Source organism: Salmo salar, chromosome 14, assembly GCF_965601325.2.
Source record: "Salmo salar chromosome 14, fSalSal1, whole genome shotgun sequence".
NCBI classification, from domain to species: domain Eukaryota; kingdom Metazoa; phylum Chordata; class Actinopteri; order Salmoniformes; family Salmonidae; genus Salmo; species Salmo salar.
This window is the reverse complement of record NC_138304.1, coordinates 10,274,463-10,287,405: the sequence shown is the minus strand read 5'-3', so window position 1 is coordinate 10,287,405 and position 12,943 is coordinate 10,274,463. Positions and strand designations below refer to the sequence as shown.

Below are 12,943 nucleotides of genomic sequence, written 5' to 3'. Positions count from 1 at the left end.
ACAGTAGTCTAGTTGCGACAAAACTAGGGCCTGTAGGACCTGCCTTGCTGATGGTGTTGTTAAGAAGGCAGAGCAGCGCATTATTATAGACAGACCATGAAGGTTTACAATCCAGGGTTACTCCAAGCAATTTAGTCACCTCAACATGCTCATTTTCCACATTATTCATTACTAGATTTAGTTGAGGTTTAGGGTTTAGGGAATGATTTGTCCCAAATACAATGGTTTTAGTTTTTGAAATACACTGCTCAAAAAAATAAAGGGAACACTTAAACAACACAATGTAACTCCAAGTCAATCATACTTCTGTGAAATTAAACTGTCCACTTAGGAAGCAACACTGATTGACAATAAATTTCACATGCTGTTGTGCAAATGGAATAGACAACAGATGGAAATTATAGGCAATTAGCAAGACACCCCCAATAAAGGAGTGGTTCTGCAGGTGGGGACCACAGACCACTTCTCAGTTCCTATGCTTCCTGGATGATGTTTTGGTCACTTTTGAATGCTGGCGGTGCTTTCACTCTAGTGGTAGCATGAGACGGAGTCTACAACCCACACAAGTGGCTCAGGTAGTGCAGCTCATCCAGGATGGCACATCAATGCGAGCTGTGGCAAAAAGGTTTGCTGTGTCTGTCAGCGTAGTGTCCAGAGCATGGAGGCGCTACCAGGAGACAGGCCAGTACATCAGGAGACGTGGAGGAGGCCATAGGAGGGCAACAACCCAGCAGCAGGACCGCTACCTCCGCCTTTGTGCAAGGAGGAGCAGGAGAAGCACTGCCAGAGCCCTGCAAAATGACCTCCAGCAGGCCACAAATGTGCATGTGTCTGCGCAAACAGTCAGAAACAGACTCCATGAGGGTGGTATGAGGGCCCGACGTCCACAGGTGGGGGTTGTGCTTACAGCCCAACACCGTGCAGAACGTTTGGCATTTGCCAGAGAACACCAAGATTGGAAAATTCGCCACTGGCGCCCTGTGCTCTTCACAGATGAAAGCAGGTTCACACTGAGCACGTGACAGACGTGACAGAGTCTGGAGACGCCGTGGAGAACGTTCTGCTGCCTGCAACATCCTCCAGCATGACCGGTTTGGCGGTGGGTCAGTCATGGTGTGGGGTGGCATTTCTTTGGGGGGCCGCACAGCCCCCCATGTGCTCGCCAGAGGTAGCCTGACTAGTGCAAGACAATGCTAGACCTCATGTGGCTGGAGTGTGTCAGCAGTTCCTGCAAGAGGAAGGCATTGATGCTATGGACTGGCCCACCCGTTCCCCAGACCTGAATCCAATTGAGCACATCTGGGACATCATGTCTCGCTCCATCCACCAACGCCACGTTGCACCACAGACTGTCCAGGAGTTGGCGGATGCTTTAGTCCAGGTCTGGGAGGAGATCCCTCAGGAGACCATCCGCCACCTCATCAGGAGCATGCCCAGGCGTTGTAGGGAGGTCATACAGGCACGTGGAGGCCACACACACTACTGAGCTTCATTTTGACTTGTTTTAAGGACATTACATCAAAGTTGGATCAGCCTGTAGTGTGGTTTTCCACTTTAATTTTGAGTGTGACTCCAAATCCAGACCTCCATGGGTTGATAAATTGGATTTCCATTGATTATTTTTGTGTGATTTTGTTGTCAGCACATTCAACTATGTAAAGAAAAAAGTATTTAATAAGATTATTTCTTTCATTCAGATCTAGGATGTGTTGTTTAAGTGTTCCCTTTATTTTTTTGAGCAGTATATTTAGGACTAACTTATTTCTTGCAACCCATTCTGAAACTGACTGCAGCTCTTTATTGTGTAAGGTAAGGGTCCTAGACAGCTGTCCTGGGGAATTCCTGATTCTACCTGGATTATGTTGGAGAGGCTTCCATTAAATAACACCCTCGGTGTTCTGTTAGACAGGTAACTCTTTATCCACAATATAGCATGGGGTGTAAAGCCATAACACATACTTTTTTCCAGCAACAGACTATGATCGATAATGTCAAAAGCCGCACTGAGGTCTAACCAAACAGCTCCCACAATTTTTTTTATCACCAATTTCTCTCAACTAATCATCAGTCATTTGAATAAGTGTCTTCCGTACATGTTGAATCTCCTTCCCTATAAGCGTGCTGAAAGTCTGTTGTCAATTTGTTTACTGTAAAAAAAAGCATTGTATCTGGACAAGCACTATTTTTCCCAAAAGTTTACTAAGGGTTGGTAACAGGGTGATTGGTCAGCTATTTGAGCCAGTAAAGGGGGCTTTACTATTCTTTGGTAGCGGAATTACTTTTCCTTCCCACCAGGCCTGAGGGCACACACTTCAAATAGGAGTGGCATCTCTTACTTTTTCTTCATCCCTTCGCTCTTTGATTGTCTGCCTTTCTTTATTTCTCCTTCTCTCTTCGTCCCTTGTTCTCTTCATCCCTCTCTCTCATCTCTCTCCCTCTCTTTTCATGTCTCCCTCCCCCCTCCCCCTCTCGTCTCTTCCATGTATCTTTTTCTCTCCCTCTGTTCATCCATGTCTCTTCATCCCTCCCTCTCTCTTCTTATCTCTCCCCCTTTCTTCATCCCTGTTTCTCCACTCGCCCTCTCTTCATCCTTGTTTCTCTTCTCCTCTCTCACCCTCTCTTCATGCCTCCCTTTCTTCTCCTTCTTTGGTTCTCTTGCTCATCCTTTCACTCAGAGGTGATTCTGTACTGTTATGTAAACTCAGCAGATTGTCCTCGCAGTGGCAGACCACGTGTAACAACACATGCACAGGATCGGTACATCCAAACATCACACCTACAGGATGGTGTGATGTTCGGTACAGGTACAGGATGGCAACAACAACTTCCCGAGTTACACCAGGAATGCACAATCCATCCATCAGTGCTCAGACTGTCCGCAATAGGCTAAGAGAGGCTGGACTGAGGGCTTGTAGGCCTGTTGTAAGGCAGGTCCTCACCAGACATCACCGGCAACAATGTCGCCTATGGGCACAAACCCACCGTCGCTGGACCAGACAGGACTGGCAAAAAGTGCTCTTCACTGACGAGTCGCGGTTTTGTCTCAACAGGGGTGATGGTCGGATTCACGTTTATCGTCAAAGGAATGAGCGTTACACCAAGGCCTGTACTCTGGAGCGGGATTGATTTGGAGGTGAAGGGTCCGTCATAGTCTGGGGCGGTGTGTCACAGCATCATCGGACTGAGCTTGTTGTCATTGCAGGCAATCACAACGCTGTGCGTTACAGGGAAGATCCTCCTCCCTCATGTGGTACCCTTCCTGCAGGCTCATCCTGACATGACCCTCCAGCATGACAATGCCACCAGCCGTACTGCTCATTCTGTGTGTGATTGCCTGCAAGAAATGTCAGTGTTTTGCCATGGCCAGTGAAGAGCTCATTCTCAATCCCATTGAGCACATATGGGACCTGTTGGATCGGAGGGTGAGGGCTAGGGCCATTCCCCCCAGAAATGTCCGGGAACTTGCGGGTGCCTTGGTGGAAGAGTGGGGTAACATCTCACAACAAGAACCGGCCAAATCTGGTGCAGTCCATGAGGAGGAGCAGCACTGCAGTACTTAATGCAGCTGGTGGCCACACCAGATACTGTCTGTTACTTTTGATTTTGTCCTCCCCTTTGTTCGTGGACACATTACTCCATTTCTGGTAGTCACATGTCTGTGGAACTTGTTCAGTTTATGTCTCAGTTGTTGAATCTTATGTTCATACAAATATTTACACGTTAAGATTGCTGAAAATAAACGCAGTTGACAGTGAGGACGTTTCTTTTTTTGTTGAGTTTTTTGAAATAATTATCCACATTGACATCACAGCTCGTAAGCAACACTGTCATCTTGCCCTTTCTAATCTATCATCATCGCCTCTCTCAATCCTGTTCTCAACTCACGTCCTCTCGCTATATTCCCTCCACTCATCTTCTTTCCTCCATTCCAACAAATTCTCTCTCTCTCTCTCTTCTCTCCACAGTGGGCTCCCAAGACAGTCTGCTGGAGATCACCTTCCGTGCCAAGCCCCCCTCTGTGCTACGTGACATCACCACCCACACCTCCATGGGCCCCCTGCAGGGTCAGCCCCAGCCCCAGCTAACCAATGGCCCCTGGGCCTCCATCTTACCAGGGGCCTCTCCTCCAGGGACCAGGGCCCCGGACAGCCACTCTCTGGGCCCGGGCGGAGTGAGGCTGGAGTGCTTCCGCTTCCCCCGCAGTGGGGGAGGGGACAACCATGAGAGCCAGAACCAGGAGGCTGAGAGTCCATGCTCGGGCTGCCCAGGCGGGGACTCCCCTCTGGGGGGAGGGGAGGTTCTTGGAGCCCTGGAGCTCCTCCGTTTCCGGGAGTCGGGGATCGGTTCGGAGTACGAGTCCAACGCGGATGAGAGCAGTGACAGGGACAGCTGGGGGCGGGGCGAGGGGGCGGGGCCTGAGGGTGCGGCACTTCTCTTCAACGTAATGAATGCGGAGAGCCCCGCGGACTGTCTGGGTGATGAGGTGGCCGTGTAGCCCTCCACGGCTTCGCTTCACCCAAGAACGAAATCATATCACACAGTCTACAGTTCTATGGTGTTAACTGTTCCCCACCCTCCAAACTCTGCTCTGCAGTCCTTTTGTTTGATATTTGTTTATATTTGTTGTTTGTGTGTTGCATTTTTTTGTATTTGTTGGATATTTTAAAATTTGTTTTTGTTTATTTGGTCACATTTGTCTGATGTTTGTTTATATCTGTTGCAGTTATTCACATGTGTTTCTTGAATGTGTTTACATTTTTTCATAGATTTTGTCTCAGCACTTGAACTTGCTGCTGCTGTTCCTGCTCTCCTGGGCTTACTGCAGTGTAGTTGTAGTCTGTGTCACAGCCATCTAAATATATGGTTCTGGTCTGTGTTATGGAACCATTGTGTAATAGTGAAACACACCCAGCATGGCCAGTCGTTGGCGTTGTTTTTTAATGAAAAGACTTTGAATGGGTTGAAAATGAATAAACGTCTAATGTAAAGACCGTGAACTTCAAAAGCCTGCTGTACTAGTGCTGTATTACATGACTGGATCTCATTTGTGATGGTCAATTGATTCAAGACAGTTTACATTCAAGTTTTCCTCCACCGTGATGCTCCATGCAATATGTCCTCTTTCCCAAGACTTTGGTACGATTCACTTTTGAGCCAACTCAATATCATACACCCAAAAGGTTGTTGTGTTTGGTGTTGTTTTTTTGGGGTGCAATTGAAGAAAAAGAATCATGAAAATGAGTTATCTTTTGTTGAATGACAACACACACTTCATTGAATAATCCCTACTCTTGACCAATGCGTAGACTTCGGCTCCAACCTTCAGCTTGCCTAAAAAAAAAAAAATTGTGTTCACAAACAGCCGAACAAACCCTTGCCGAAGACCAAAACGAACAAAAACGTCACAAAATGGCGTCATAATATATGCATGAACTGTTCCGAACAGTTTCGGAAGGGAAGTACGCGGATGCCTTAAGTGTACAATATATCTCACCACAGTTATTTACCCTCTCTCCCAATACAAGGCATGCTAGGGTTTAGACGGAACCAATAATATCTCACTAGTCTCAAATAGATAAGAGGTTTGAAGCCAATTGAATATCACTTAGCCAAAATGTTATTACGCCTATATCTACAGTAGCTCAACATAACTATTTTCCCTCTCTCCCAAGATTAAGCCGGTTAGGATTCAGTTTGGAGCCAACAATATATCACTACTCTTTAGACTTTATCGTCCCCCTAAGGACAATTTGTTTGCAACACAGAGGTGTGTGTAACAAAATCAGCAGCAGCATATTTAGCAGGTTCTGCTCTCCCTGCAGCTTGGCTGTCACTGCTCCCTCATGTCTCCGTACTGCACCAAAGCAGCACACCAAAGCAGCTGTCAAACAGCAGGAGTTTTTGACTCAGCTCCAAGCCTCTGACTCATCGTATTGGGGCCGCATCTTTGAGCACTCTCTAAATCGATACATCTCTCTCACGCTCTTTTTTTGTGTGTTTTACTCTCTCGCTCTCTCTCTCCCTCACTCAAACACAGATTTCCAATCACACACACACTCTTTTTCCCTGTCACCCTCCATTTTTGTGTTTTACTATTTCTCTACTCTTTCTTCTCTCTCAATCGTTTATTTTCAGGGTCATGTCTTTTCTGATATGAAAGTGTACAAAAAGTGGAAAGGGAAGATACATTCAGTTGGACAACTGACTAAGCGCATTCAGTTAGGTGTGATGTCACTAATGCTCTCCTCACTGAATGAAATGCCCATTCTCAAATGCCATGTTCGATGTATCTCCTCTTTTAGCTCATCTGAATGAATTAAAAATAACTTACTGTCTTAGTAGGTGTCCCAAATGGCACCCTATTCCCTATGTAGGGAACTGTGTTTGACCAAAACCTGATCAAAATAAGTGCACTACATAGTGAATAGGGTGCCATTTGGGACTCATCCTTAGTTTGCCTTATCCAGACCTGGGTTCAAATACTAAATGAAATCTTTCAAATACTTTGAGCATCCGCTTTAAGATGGGCGGGGGTTGCACTTTTGGGACTGTTCTATTACATCCATTGCAAAAGGCAAGCTCAATCAAGCACAGCTGAAATATTTCAAATGATTTCAAATAGTATTTGAACCCATGTCTGCTCTTATCATATTCAGCACCGATTCTCCTCTAGATACGACTTTCCGTTCTCCAACTAACGTTGACCTTTTCAAATACCTGTCTCTGTGGGTATGTATAGCTATTTTCTGTCTGTGGACTGTGTTGAGATCATTTTGAAAGGTGCCCGGCCTAACTGGGAGAGTGAGAAGACAACAGCGCTGGTCTTTGGATTGGGTCAGTACCCTTGGGAGCATTCGTTAAGCTCAACGTGATAAGACTACTGACACCTCCCTGTTGCCTAACTTTGGGTAGCTAATGAGGTAGAACACATAAATGTTGGACATGCTACAAAACATTTGATGTTTACAGAATCGAGTGTTTTGACTCATCAGAGTTACAAAAGTGTTCTGAAGGTGTATGCCCCTGTCTGATTGTTGACTTCATGACTATATAGCTGATATGACGGTCATTTCTAAATCAGTATTTTCAGTGCTTCAGCTTAAAGTGCCGCCAAAAGTTCCATGAATATCAAGAAAAATATTCAGCTTTTCATTTCATTAATTTGTAAATATTAATAAAAACATAATTCCACTTCGAAATTATTGGCTATTATGTGTAGACCAGTGACACAAAATCTAAATTAAATCCATTTTAAATGCATGAAAAAGTGGAAAAAGGAAAGTGGTGTGAATACTTTCTGAAGGCACTGCAGCTGATTCAGACAATCATTTCTAAATCACAAATTCAGCGCTTCAGCTAAAAGGGCTGCCAAAAGTAGGTGACACTTGCTCAACAAATCCTACATTATCAGCTTAAAAACATGCCAAAAACACGTTTTAACCAGATAATGTAACAACCCCATCAATATTTGAGACAAGAGATAGTCACACCCTATTTCTTCAGGTTGTCAGAGTATATTGTCAAAAAGCACAACTCTGTAGGACTGACACACCCTGTATTGAGACTACAAAGTAAAGTAGTAAAAATTGCAGTATGGTAACAGCCCAAATATGCTCTTTGTGCTTTGAGGTAACACTTACAGTGGCCTGCAGATGAGTACTAAGAAGAGCACTGTGATAATGATTATTGGAAATTAGAGAACAAAACCTGGGCCCACAAACATCACACACAGTCAGAACAATGTTTATTATATCCTTTTCATATAATAAAACCTAGTTATAATTTTTGCTCCTGACACTGAAGGCATGTCTAGCCTATAGCGACAAAATATCTAGCTTACTCTCAAACAAGGACCAATAACAGTTAGGCTATCTATGTATAGAGGTCAGTCCCTCCTATCTCCATCTGTGGTCGATCTTTCATGGAGGCGGAGAGTGTTTACTCCTGTCAAAATCTGTCCACGATAAGCAGACTGATAAGAAAACCGCCTGCCTTCTCGCCTTTGGCAAGTATGGGCAGCTGCAGCCCAATATGGCGATCGGAGCGTGGGTGTGTCTAAAGGATGGGTCTATGGAAAGAAAATCAGCTAATTGGGTAGATTTGTTGCCCCTCAAGACCGTTTTGCGTGGCTGACTGGGCTGCACGAGTCAAGTCGATAAACCAGCGACTAGTGCACCGATGTTGTTTCGATGTGCCTGCTGACCACTGATACGGGCTTGCTACTCGGCAGCTGCACGGTCTGGTCGTGTTGCCGACGGTAGCAAATGTTTTCCCTCCCAGGATTTTATTTCAAGTAGGATAGCAGCCTGCACAAGGAAGTACTAATATTGATAACCATCTAGATGTCACCTTGATCTGTACATACAATCTACTCAATGGGAGGGCATGAACGGCAACGACACAGCGCCCTTCGCTCCCGCTTGACAAGCACTACTGTCCTGCAACGGCCTGGGAAGTAGCCAGCTACCTAGTAGCCAATATCAGGGTGACAGTCACAGTAAGCACACGCATACAACGCATGAATCAACATGAGTAAACCTACTTTTTATACAAAATAAACAATTGTCAGTTTTATAACCATTTTTTTATTATTATTTGTATAAAACTAACAGTGAAATACGACTCAGACTCAAAGGTATGGTAGTTTCGTGGTAAGATACAAAATAAAGTACTTCCATATTAATGCTTTCTTGGAAAGGCATTGGCTGTTTGGGATTTCACGCCCACGATACGTAAACATGGATGAGTAGGCTAGAGCGAGAAGTTTTGATTCATCTGTTGCTTTCCTAAAAGCACTTCCAAGAAAACATTTAGCAACATTCACAACAGAATATAACTTCATAATAATATAATTTAATAGTGATATAATTTAACTTTCGATATGTACATATTGAATACCATATTGCCAAGACTGGCTATACTGCCATTCTTTCTTTACTTCTGAAATCCCTATGGTCAGTCCGTTCACAGTTGCTTCACAGCTGATCAATGATATTCAGACAGAACTGATCTGATAGGAGGACCAGGATCCAGATGTCTTTCTGATCCCACAAACTTAAGGTGGAAAAAGGCTGCCTAAGTATGATCCCCAATCAGAGACAATGATAAACAGCTGCCTCTGATTGGGAACCATACCAGGCCAACAAAGAAATAGAAAAACTAGATTGCCCACCCTAGTCACACCCTGACCTAACCAAATAGAGAATTAAAAGGATCTCTAAGGTCAGAGCGTGACAGTGCCTTTGAACAGGATATGGTAGTAGGTGCCAGATGCACCGGTTTTGTCAAGAACTATAATGCTGCTGGGTTTTTCACGCCCAACAGTTTCCGATGTGCATCAAGAATGGTCCACCACCCAAAGGACATCCAGCCAACTTGACACAACTGTGGGAATTATTGGAGTCAACATGGGCCAGCATCCCTGTGGAACACTTTGTAGAGTCCATGCCCTGACAAATTGAGTCTGTTCTGAGTAATTGACCATTAATTAACATAAACACATTTAGCATCTCCTGGCTTCGACACTGCCACTGATGCAGGCCTTTGAAGCATCTACACTTTAAAAAGTCTAATAAATCCATGTAATATAGCCTACACTTTCACAATAAATCCATTATTTATTTTAGACAGGTCTGAAAAAACATGATAAGAAGAAAATGTTGTCTATTTCAGAAGAACAGAATAGCATAGTCTGAGTTATTTTAGGTCCTGATCTGACAATGCCATATGGCAGTGGGCTACAGTAATTTAGCAGGCGAGATTTTCTTAGAATTATGTGGCATTATTTTATAGTATTTTAGAGTATGAAGAATACAATTGAACAAAGCTGAATAAAATGGAAAGGATATTTTCTCCAAACGATTTGAGGGAATGCGCACATGCGGCTATTCTGTGTTGAGCGATTAACAAAGAAACAGGTATTCCTATATGCTTAATTTAGAATTATTTGTGTAACTTTAGTTGTGATACAAACAATGGGATATATTTCTATTTTGTATAAATTCTAAGGCTGCATGATGCAACTCTAATGATGATTTGAAAAAAGTTGAATGGAAGGCATGAGATCTGCTGTTTTGTGCAGGCTGTACACACTTCATCAGTCTCTCATTCACAATTTGACAAACACTTGATAATGCCTCGAATTAACCCGGTGGCATCCCCTTTGTGTTGTCGTAATGCCCACAAAAAAATCCAGTCCTTTTGCAGCCAGTGGCAGTTGTTCCCTTGGGCTGAATATAATAATTTTAATTCCCCTCTAACTGCGTGTTGCAAAGCACCTCTCACTCACGTGGCTCTCCGTCACGTGATTGGGTCTTTCTCACAGGCTACAAGTGAAGACAAACACATCGGGAACGCATATTGAAGATATTGGAAGAACTGTCCACTTTTACTTTTTTGTCTGCCAACAAGATGAGTAGGCCTAACGAACAGCAAAATCACTAGCCTACGTCAATCTATCCTCCCCCATGGTAGAAAAGTCAACCTATTATTTTCTGTGTGAGAAATAAATATTCCAAACACAATCTGGGACAGTTGTGGGATGCGATAGATCCCAAATGAATACAACCACAAGCATCAAAAACCTTTTTTACGCAATGAGGCTGACACAACAGATCAGAACGTTTAGCTTAAAATGTTGCTAAACTATTAGGCTTTTTCTTCACATTATAAGCAGAACAATGTGTACACGGCAGTAGGCTATAAGCGCGAATGTTCCATTAGCGGGAGAACACCATTATCAAAAGTGACCGCAAATGTGATTAATGCATGTAATGATTTTATTATAGTTGCATTTTTATGGTGAAAATGATCTTCCCCAAACTTAAAACTCAAGCACTGTGTATGTATGACAGTAAGGCTCTACACCCATTGTAAAGCGGATTAATGTGCTTCATTTGAATAGGTTATTTGGCCACTTTAGTTCTGTTACAAACCTTATCAAAACATATAGGCCTATGGGCTAGGGCTAAGTGAGGTGTGGGACTATGATTGGAAAAATTCGCAAAATAAAGGTATGCATTGTTTCTTGCCTTACACAAGGCATCATTCACAAGTAATAATATATAATTCACAAGTGATAGGCTAATATTGTCACCCATCAGACTATTCTTGATTTAATCGTGCCTTTACATATATTAAATAATATGTATGAAATTTGTTAAGGATTTAGAGTGGACCATTATCATGCACCTGTCTCGATACAGGGGCAGGGGGAAAAAATACATGTCATATATGCAGTTAAATAACAAATGGAGGACACTTTCCCCGTGGTTCATTTTCATGCCAGCCAGGTAGGCTGTTGTAAAGACAAGCAATGTGCTTAATATTAGGAAAGTTGAGATATAAATATAGTAGGCCAAGCCTACAGAAAGCTGATGGGATCCTCCTCTGTTTAAAAGGATCGGCGTTCCGTCAACGGGACAGTTGTAAATCATGCAGCGCGTTATATCAAGATCGCAGATTTTAGAGTAACAACAAATGTCGGTACATAGAAGTGTCTTATTTTGGCTGAAAGCTTAAATTCTTGTTAATATAACTGCACTTTCCAATTTACAGTAGCTATTACTACAAAATAATGCCATGCTACTATTTGAGGAGAGCTCCTCTTCACCTCTGAAGGTAAAATGTGTACTTACATTCTGAAATTTTGCTCTGATTTATCATCCAAAAGGTCCTAGAGATAACATGAAGTGTTGTTTTGTTAGATAAAATCCTTTTTCATATCCTAAAAAGGTCCATATATCACGCACGATTGATTTTGTATTTCCACTCGTTCAATTTGCAAAGAAAGGAATCGATGAAAATTTCACCCTAAACGTTGTTTGAACGAGACAAATCACGTTCGTATCTACTCCTCAGAGATCCTAGAAGGTAACAAGACTTCACTATTTCATTAGGGGTGTAGTATATCCTATAGGACACCCTATTTGGTCAGAGAGCAACGCCTTCATGGCACGCCGATGACGCGGGCGTCCATCTCTTGAATGACTGTATCTTTGTCAAATAAGCACTAATCAGGGTCAAACAAAGCTAGCTAGATAGCCAATTAGCTGGGCTTCACGGGAGTATCTGGAAACCATATATATGTCGTAAAATGTAGCTTCTAACGACAGCATGTCTTTTCATTTTGGACAGAAATTATAAGGATATTGAGAGTTAGGAAGTTATGAAAACTGGTTGTTTTGCAAATTTTGAACTTCTAATATGGCTACTAATACTTGGAAAGCTAAATCAAAGTTAAGTATACAGATTTGACGATATTCTTGCAGAAAAATGGAATATGAATGTGAATGTCTGCTTCACGATTTGTCCAAATGTACTTGGGGACTTCACACTAAAAGTATTGTTGTCCACTCATTTTTCAAGTTATTCATCTGAAACTTTTCACATACACTGCTGCTATTTTGTGCACACTGTCGGAATTACAACCAGAGTGATGGCTACAACTATGACCTTTCTCTTGCATTTCTAAGATGGTGGTTGAAAAAGACCGGTTGGTTTTTTCTTTGTATTTTCTTCTACCAAATCTATTGTGTTATATTCTCCTACAATTTACATTTCCACAAACTTCAAAGTGTTTCCTTTCAAATGCTACCAAGAATATGCATAACCTTGCTTCAGGCCCTGAGCTACAGGCAGTTAGATTTGGGTATGTCAATTTAGGCGAAAATTGAAAAAAGGAGCAATCCCTAAGAAGTTTTAATAGAAGCCATCACTCTGTTTTCTCATGATATTGCTTAGCCTATAAAAGTGTTGTGCAACATGAGCTCATGGGTTCTCATGAAGTGTTTGATTAGATTTCCGATTACATTTGCATTGATTTCAGAGTGACAATTGAGTGGTGAGTACCAGGCATTAGCAAGTTTGGTAGCCTTCTAATTACCATCAGCAGCATCAGAGCTTGGAGAAGCCTAATTACCATAGCTAAACGGTCAAGAAAAAT

At 42.8% G+C, this 12,943-nt stretch overlaps 1 protein-coding gene across 3 annotated transcripts in view; it reads left to right on the top strand.

Annotated features, from left to right (window-relative positions):
* Positions 1–7,199, top strand: part of LOC106568730 (carboxyl-terminal PDZ ligand of neuronal nitric oxide synthase protein) — a 35,367-nt gene extending 28,168 nt beyond the window's left edge. For all 3 annotated transcript variants that reach the window (XM_045693842.2, XM_014139321.3, XM_082960719.1), the window contains one exon: positions 3,966–7,199. In XM_045693842.2, coding sequence (XP_045549798.1) covers positions 3,966–4,495 — 530 coding nt within the window. In that variant the 3' untranslated portion in view covers positions 4,496–7,199. The remainder of the gene's footprint in view (positions 1–3,965) is intronic.
* Positions 7,200–12,943: the final 5,744 nt, after the last annotated feature.